General features: G+C 34.8%; 3 protein-coding genes across 3 annotated transcripts in view; 2 read left to right on the top strand and 1 right to left on the bottom strand.

Moving 5' to 3' along the window:
• LOC109541880 (3-oxoacyl-[acyl-carrier-protein] reductase FabG) overlaps positions 1 to 2,079 on the top strand; it is a 15,390-nt gene extending 13,311 nt beyond the window's left edge. The window contains exons 5-6 of the mRNA XM_048661056.1: positions 1,218 to 1,366; positions 1,888 to 2,079. Coding sequence (XP_048517013.1) covers positions 1,218 to 1,366; positions 1,888 to 2,012 — 274 coding nt within the window. The 3' untranslated portion in view covers positions 2,013 to 2,079. The remainder of the gene's footprint in view (positions 1 to 1,217; positions 1,367 to 1,887) is intronic.
• Positions 2,042 to 5,582, bottom strand: LOC109541886 (NADH dehydrogenase [ubiquinone] 1 beta subcomplex subunit 2, mitochondrial). Its single transcript, XM_019910883.2, has 3 exons — positions 5,360 to 5,582; positions 2,263 to 2,386; positions 2,042 to 2,191 (listed from the first exon to the last, which is right to left on the bottom strand). The coding sequence occupies exons 1-3, from the start codon at positions 5,455 to 5,457 to the stop codon at positions 2,111 to 2,113; spliced, it is 303 nt and encodes a 100-aa protein (XP_019766442.1). The 5' UTR covers positions 5,458 to 5,582; the 3' UTR covers positions 2,042 to 2,110.
• Positions 5,583 to 8,599, top strand: part of LOC109537970 (prefoldin subunit 5) — a 13,382-nt gene continuing 10,365 nt past the window's right edge. Inside the window, exons 1-3 of the mRNA XM_048661062.1 lie at positions 5,583 to 5,960; positions 6,077 to 6,211; positions 7,599 to 7,673. Coding sequence (XP_048517019.1) covers positions 5,859 to 5,960; positions 6,077 to 6,211; positions 7,599 to 7,673 — 312 coding nt within the window. The 5' untranslated portion in view covers positions 5,583 to 5,858. The remainder of the gene's footprint in view (positions 5,961 to 6,076; positions 6,212 to 7,598; positions 7,674 to 8,599) is intronic.

The raw sequence follows: 8,599 nt of genomic DNA, 5'->3' as shown, positions 1-8,599 counted from the left end.
AAATTTTAGTGCCGTCAGTCGCCGGTCAGCCAGTTGCAGCGCTACCTGCGTAACGCGGTAACAAGGACCCCCATATGATTGCCACCTCTCTTATTTTACTTACTCTATGGGTTAAACCCAGCGAGTCGGAAGTCCGAGTTTTCCGTTTGTTATTGTGATTGTTTGTAAAGTTGACGTTAATTTAGAAGTTAGTTTGTTCCTGTTCCGTATTTAAAATGATACCGAGTTGAATAAAAGTTGGAAGCTGAAGAAAGAGTTTCATACCCGGCCATCCACGGAACAATATATAGTAAATATGTTTTGCATTTAATTGAAGAAATATTTAAGTTTACCCCGGTTCTTATTTTCTATCACGCAACGCATTCTTGATGTTAAGACGAAACGAATGTCTCTTCAGCTTATAGTTGCAAAATATGTAAAACTAATTTATTATGCCTTATTTTCAATTCTCTATACTATTTCTATGATTAATTGTGTTTACCACGCATGAAAATGGATTAGTTTTTTTTTCATATACCCTTTGATTCCTTTATGATTAAACCTTCTCAAGTAAGTTTAATTTTAAAGCAGGTAGTAATATTTTACGAGGTATGAGCTTTGAATCGTGCAATACTACTAAACTGCTTTAGTGTGTTCAATTGTGTGTACTTTATTGGAAATCAAAAAGAATGCGAAACTCGGACAGACATATAGTACATGAGCACCCTTTACCTAGTTTTTGTAGTATCTGCAGCTTCTTCCTTGTTAATTTGTTGATTTATTGTTATCAGCGTTATAAAATAAACTGCACCGAACACAATAATATCACACTCAATAATTAATATATATAAATCTCTGTCAGTTTAATAACGCAATGTGTATTTGAAAAATTATCCGATCTACAGATGCACCCGGACTAAGGAAAAATGTCGAATTCAAAGAGCGTATGTGCGTCCCAAGCCTCAGGCGCGAAGAGGCCGGAGTGGGAGCCGCCGTTACGGCTCGGCGTGACCGAGAAAAATCTGTTCACCGTCCCATAAAAAGTTATCATTTCAAAAACCTTCGTTATGAACGCTGAGAATTTGAGATTTTGGCCACCGTTGGGGAAATTGTGGGGATTTTTCATAGAGCCAGTTCAGTTTATGTTCATAAAATATCTTCAGACTTCTCCCAAGAGGTCCGCCTTGGTCCAATGGTCTTTGTACATTAATAAATCAATTGCATAAAATATGTTTTAGATGCACTGCGTTAGAATTAGCACCCAAACAAGTTCGGGTAAATGCTGTCAATCCAGGTGTGGTTTTGACGGAATTACAGAAACGAGGTGGCATGAATCAAGAACAATATGAAGCTTTCCTCAAAAGATCACAAGAAACACATGCTCTAGGTATGATTTTTATGATTTAACAACCGCAGTATGCTTTAGCGCCCAACGCTTTTCGAACAATTTCTACATACCATTGAATTACTTAGTATGGCGCACTGATACCTCATGCAAAATAAACTAGATAACTTCTCGTACTGTTCGTTGTCTTCTTTCTATTCAAGGCGTTTGTAAATTGTGTTTTCGGTTGCAATATAAGTACAATTTAATAAATTATTTTTTCTGTGGCCTGATCTATTAACAAAGATCAGTGCCAGTGTCTCACATGATTTGTAACTATTTCCGTCACGAACGACGTCAACACCGAACAATACAGTGTATAATCTATCTAGTTTATAATAAAAAAGAAAAAAATGTTCAAAACTTATCAACATAATTTTTGTAAGATTAGAAGGACTACAAGTACAGTTCTCTGTTATATGGTTTTATGGAGCAAGCAACATTCGGGAAAAGCGTTGGGAGGCGTTTTAGATATCTACACTTATGCCTGGAAGACCTTGAATTTATCAAATGTGTACTTTTAGGAAGACCTGGAAATCCAGAAGAAGTTGCGAAAACAATTGCTTTTTTGGCAAGTGACTCCGCTAGCTTTATCACTGGAGCGAGTTTGCCTGTTGATGGGGGCAGGCATGCAATGTGTCCCAGATAGATTTCCATTCATCTACTTGTACTATGTTGTTGGCTTAATATATACATGTTCTTTATTTTATAATCTACAGATGACATTTTTCTACATTATCCGACTATTTATTCATCCAATTCCAATTCACTTGGAATACCCAATTCTTCATCTGTCCATTTTCTAACATCTGGATAATCGAACTCCCCCTGCATGAATCAAATTAAGTTTTCATTAACTCCTAAATTCTAATAATTATTTAGAAGCACTGTATACTTACAAAAAGATGTCCCGGTTCAGTCCAGCAATGCCACAGAATCCACCACCACATAAATCCTTGAACGACTTCTGCGGCCAGAACTATATTTTTACCTGGTGGTACAGGAGGTGATCTATAATTGCACCTAAACAATCGAAAGTCCCAAATTAAGAATGGCACTAATACTAGCGGTTTCAGTAGTATTTATCATGTTCCTTCCACTATTTTAGGACTAAACTTCATTTTAAATCTGGCTTTAAAATCTTTAATAAAATCACACCAGTTTTAAAACATCTATACCTATTATTTCCGATGGTGTTAAACTTTTGATAAAATATATAAAGTTGTTTATATAAAAGTTCAACTTCATATAAAAGTTGTTGAGGCAGAAAGTGCACACATTTTAAAAATATCTTATATGATACAGAGTGTCTTATATCTTATATGATACAGAAAATCGAGGCAAGATCAAAGTGTATTTTTTAAACAGAACTACCCATTTTTCATTAGCTCATGGAATGCAGCTTGAAACGCTGCATATGCGCCGTGAATTGTTTTTTTTTTTTACTTGCGACGTTGGCAGATTATCGCCATTTTAGTAAAATTTTGATTAAAAACATGGTATCTAAAAATTCATTGTAGAACCAAAAAAAGCAGTTAAAGATACAAAAAAATACGTCTTTCCAATCACCACAGATTCGTTAAGAATTCTATTGAATCAAAATATCAATATATTGTACAGGGTGTTAACAATGTGGACTTCAATCTGCACAATAGCCACCTTACAAAATGTAGCAACTTTTTGAAATTTTTAAATAAAATAAATTATAATTTGAAAACGGTTGATTTCACAGCTTAAAGTGTAAATGCAAATGTATAACTTTGTAAATTGTCTATCTAATGACATAATAATATACAAGTACTTCTATTTCAAAAACAAAAGTTATATTGCGTTAAAAGGTTTTAGATTGAAGTCCGCATTGTTAACACCATGTACAATATTGATTGACATTTTGGTTCAATAGAATTCTTAGCGGATCTGTCGTGATTGGAAAGACGTATTTTTTGTATCTCTAACTGCTTTTCATTGCTTCTACAATGAATGTTTCGATACCATGTTTTTAAGCACAATTTTACTAAAATGGCAATAATGTGCCAACGTCGCCAATAAGAAAAAACAACTCACGGTGCATATGCAGCGTTTGAAGCTGCATTCCATGAGCTAATGAAAAATGGGTAGTTCGAGTAAAAAAATACACTTTGATCTTGCCTCGCTTTTCTGAGACACCGTATCAAATAAGATATTTTTAAAATGTGCGCACTTTGTGCGTCAACAACTTTTATATGAAACTATAAAACTAAACTAACTAACTAAGTTCAACACCATCGCAAATAATAGACTCTATCGCACTAAAAAACCACCCTGTATGTAGCTTTGGCATGGTCGTACATTCCAAGTCCCGCATGAACTAAAGTGTTCGATTAAAAAATAGGCAGAATGGAAGAGCAAACTATATAATTTTAAACAGCTTTAAATTCACAGGGTGAACTAGCGAAGCGACACCCCCCTCTTAGATCGTACAGAAATAGCGACTGGGAAAAAACTCCAAAGCCTACTTTTTAATCCAGATTCTGGTTCTACATTGAATTCGGAGTATTTTTTGTATATATAACATACTATGTGACTAAATTCCGAAGTTTTAGTCATATCGGCGTTTAAACATGGGAACGAAATAAAATGTATCCAACGTTGTCGAGAGGTCAAGAGTAGAGACCTATTGACATTATCTCCCCACAGTTCCCTTAATGTTGGTTATTTTTTACATAGATCATATTCTTACAGATGGATAGGAAAGGGCGCGCATATTAATTGACCAGCCAGATCACCTGACCTCACTCCTTGTGAATTTTTTGTTTCGGAATACGCCAAAGGAAAAGTCTAAGAAGTTCCTCCAACTCATCCCGAAGATATGAAAGGGAGAACATGACGCGCTTTCTACTAAATATCCTCACAAATGCTGCAAGGAGTTTTTCATAACAACGTTAGAAGATTAGAATTATGTTTCAGGAAAAATGGGATTCGTTTATTTTAGTAAAGAAACAATAATACTTAATAAACTTCTCATGTTCATCGTTATGTCCAAAACTATTGAATTCAGTCACTAGTATGCTATACAAAAAATACTAGCGTGCATACTTAAAACTAACAGAAATAGATAGTTTCGCGACAATCACCATACTTTTATATATGAACGTCTTTTTTTTCAGACGTCATTTCTGTGGAATCTAAGACGGGGTGTCGCTTCGCTGACTCACTTTGAATGTAAGAGTTTTATCTGACTTATTCCACCATGCTTTTAGAACAATTAAAATTAATATCGTTCTCAGAAACAACGGTTTCTTGATTTGCGACATAAAATGCGTAAGCACAACCAAAATCAAATACGGTGAATTTTTTATCCTAACAATATTTTGTAATTTTTATCTGGACGTAAAAACTACAATACTTAGGTCCGACGGATTTCTATCGAATTTCCATAAGCAATTTTACCCTGAAAATGAAATGGTTTGCCGAACTTGTTAGAGCGTAAAGGTAATTCTGAACATCAGTTTTTAAAGTAGCGTTTATTATTGACGAAACCACATTTCTCATGCTGATGCATTTTTAAAAAAGGCATTTGCTTAAAATAGTAAATGTTAAAGTGGCGTTAAAACATTATCAAAATCGAATACAAATTTGATGGTAAATTTAAAACAATATGGAGACCTTAATAAACGCGCCGTTTAGGCCATAAAGCGGTACAATATGCAATTGTTGAAAGTCCTTTTTAAAAGAACTAGTTTTATGTTTAAGTTTATATGTCACTCTTATAACATTCATCTGAGTGATTTAAAACTGGTTACGTGAAAAGGCAGTTAGTTCTCATCTTTCGGTTAAGAAATTATTCCGCTTTGAGAAGCGGTGACTAACAAGCCGAGATGAACATGAATTGATGAAAACGAAAGCTTGATGTTAACAATAACTGTGCATAATAAATAGTAATTCAATATTGTTGAAAATATATCTGACGGTTTTCTAGCCCACTTTGAAGCTGAAATTACGTAATGATAAACTTACGCTCCATGGTTCCTTATGGATAAACGGGTGACTTGGTTTTTGTTTTTCGCAAGAGTAGCAACAGCCCTAAGGGTTGCAGAAGCCCTTGTCAGTAACATTTCAGGAATTGGTGTTTTCAGCTAAATTACAATAATATTGGTAATTATAGGTTATAGCTATGACACATCAAAAGTTACAGAATATATCGCCATAGTGATAAAGAAACTCAGATGTTGTGTGCAGCGTTGTCGAATGTCTGACGTAGTAATAATTGTGCTAAACAACACCTATTAAGGTTCCAGAGTACCTCGAGCTCCACTGACAAAGCCCTATGCTCGTGCAAACATTTTACTATAGTTATTATGTGATTCACATAATTCCTATCTGAATACAAACTTATTATGTATGTTGTGGCAACACCAGATAATACCTCAGTTATCAGTCAGTGAACTGTCATAGTAGGTTATCTTGATACATAGTTTTCATATTTTTTTCAAATAAAGTGTGTGCAGTAACTACAATGTCCCAAATATCGAGTACGAAGCAACCTCATATGCAGGAAATTGATCTTGCCACTCTGAATATTCAACAGTTAGGCACATTAAAGCAGAGAGTAGATCAGGTAAATATTTCCTCACATTTAACCTCACTTTCAACGAGCAAGTTCTGTTCATGTGCCCTTATTTGGTCTAAAGTTACAATTTGCACCTGGAATTTAATAGATCTGCTATCTTTCAGGAATTGGAAGCCTTTCAAGACTCACTGACATCTCTGAAAGTGGCACAGCAAAAATTCCAGAGCTCTAATGAAACACTGCAAAATTTGGATGCCAGTGTGGAAGGCAAAGATATTCTGGTCCCTCTTACAGGATCTGTATCCTTCATAAACAAATTTGATTTATTTAGGTACTTAAATCAGCTATTGACATTTAATTACAGGCATAGTCTATAGTTAAAGTGACCAACTTATGAAAAGTAGAAAGAATCAAGATTGAAACTTAATTTGCATTTATCTAAAACTTTTGTCGTTTCCTGCATCACTTCCCTGGTTAACTATACTGTTAAATGGATTGCATTAATTTTATCAACTTTATCTTGATGATTTTCTCATTGTTCAAATTGATCAAAATTTAAATATACATTTAATTCAATTTAATTTCATCAAACCGACAATTTCCATAGCTTTTCTGGTGGGTTTATATATGTATATGTGGTACCGACATTGTGCAAAATTTCCAACTCGCCAGGCATTTTGCAAAATCGCTTTTACTTTGGTCTATCTACACATTGACTACTGTATTTCAGGAAATCTGCAAAATGCCGTACGCGTTAGTCAATGTGGGTGTCACATATGTTTAATCTTCACATTGACTAGACAATGTGCATAATACCTTATGCAGCAAAATTCCCTGTTTACTTTCTGCCGAGCAGCGATTATTCCAAACTTTGTTGTTCAGTGATAGGCAATGGCGAGTGGCAAGAGAGACATATTTTTGGTGAAATTAAATTCATTATTATGCAGGGTGATTGTGGACATAGATCAGTGATTGGTGACCTTGTGGACATAGATCAGGGGCGTGTAGAGTGTAGATTAACAAGATACAGGATGTTAAAGTTTCAAAAGAAATTCGTATTTTCTCTTTAACTTCTACAGTTTGTGAGGTATTTTGCTCAAATTTTTAACGTAGTCTAATGTTTACATCCTATATCCGTAGGTAAGCCTACATGGTTGTGAACATATACAGAGTGTTCTTTTTTCTAGAGGCATACCCTCTTTTACCCCCCCCCGAACTTTTTTGTGGTGCGCCACTGACTTCGACTGAACAAATTTTTGAGTTTGTTATTCAATTTAAGAATTTATTTACCTTTCAGTTTTTTCTTATCTGCCTTCGTTTCCTATTAATTTGCACAAGCATAAGTTAATGTTGGGTTTCTAACTCTAATAAGTATAATTTCAAATTTACGCAACCGAGTTTAGTTAAGTTAATGGTCTCACATTTTGTCCTGACACATCAAAATCTAAAGTCCTAGTACTTTTCCAGTTATTACGTGGTAGTTGCTACCAAAGCTTTATAAAAAATGTGATACTTTACTGCTGATTGTTGATGCACAACATTTCGGCGCGGCGCTTCTAATTGTAAAGATTTGCAGATTAGTTTTAAATTATCGCGAAAAAATAGTAACTTTTCGAGAAAGGACTAACCTCCCTAGATAGGGACGATTGTTAACATTTTGCCAATATTTCCTTATAGCTAGTTCAGATGTATGTTCCAGGTAAATTGGTAGACACAAGTAATGTCATCATTGATATTGGAACACGATATTACGTTGAAAAGGTAAGAACTTTTATTATTTATATTTTTACCTGAGGGGGTCAGAAGTCATGCCAGTTAATGTACTATAATGTAAAATTGGATATACTTTTATAGAAAAAACAATTGCTCCTGAAATCGTTTTAGATTCGAAGGTACGGTTGTCGACACATACAAGTAGACTACTACTACAGACGAATTTGCCCAATTTTGGTAAATCCGGTATTGCCAAAATATACGTGTCACAATTTTTTTTAAATTTGCCTTTTCTTCATGTTTGAGATCTAGATGATCTGCTGATTCCGGATTCGCCCTTCTGTAATATTTAATAATAATAATAATAATAGTCTTTATTTAGCATATTTGCTATAAATGAAAACAATCAATTTAACAATCTAACATGGCAAAAATAACAAATTTCAAAAAGCACCCAAAAAAATTGTAAATAATTATTCAAATGTCGAAGACAATAAATGTGCTCTTAACAGCTTTTTAAAACCACTAAAATTCTCACAATGCTTTATGTGGTTAGGCAACACATTATAATCTAACAAGCCCTTACACATTACTGAGTTGAGAATTATTATTAAAAGCTAGTTGGCAGTTTGTAGAGGCTAGCCAATTTCCAGATTATTCCTTCATGCCAGACTGTGTCGAACGCTTTTGCTATATCCAGGAGAATAACCCCCGTAGAGGATTTCGCGTGGAGTCCAGCCGTGGCGTCTTCCACTAGCCTAGCCACTTGCATTTCGGAGTCATGATTTCGCATAAACCCGAATTGTTCGTGTGGGATTCCGTTGCTGTGGGAGAGTTTTTCTAAGAGTCTTTCTTTCAAGAAATTCTCCGTAAGTTTTGAGAAGGTTGGCAGAAGGCTGATTGGGCGCCAGTTTTGGGGAAAGGATTTGTTTTTTCCTGGCTTTGGAATGAGAATAACTGCGGCTGTTTTCCAG

Source organism: Dendroctonus ponderosae, unplaced genomic scaffold, assembly GCF_020466585.1.
Source record: "Dendroctonus ponderosae isolate FM_Combo_2020 unplaced genomic scaffold, Dpon_F_20191213v2 Dpon_F_20191213_1, whole genome shotgun sequence".
Classification (NCBI taxonomy): domain Eukaryota; kingdom Metazoa; phylum Arthropoda; class Insecta; order Coleoptera; family Curculionidae; genus Dendroctonus; species Dendroctonus ponderosae.
The sequence above is the reverse complement of the archived record's forward strand: the minus strand, read 5'-3'. Positions and strand labels throughout refer to the sequence as shown.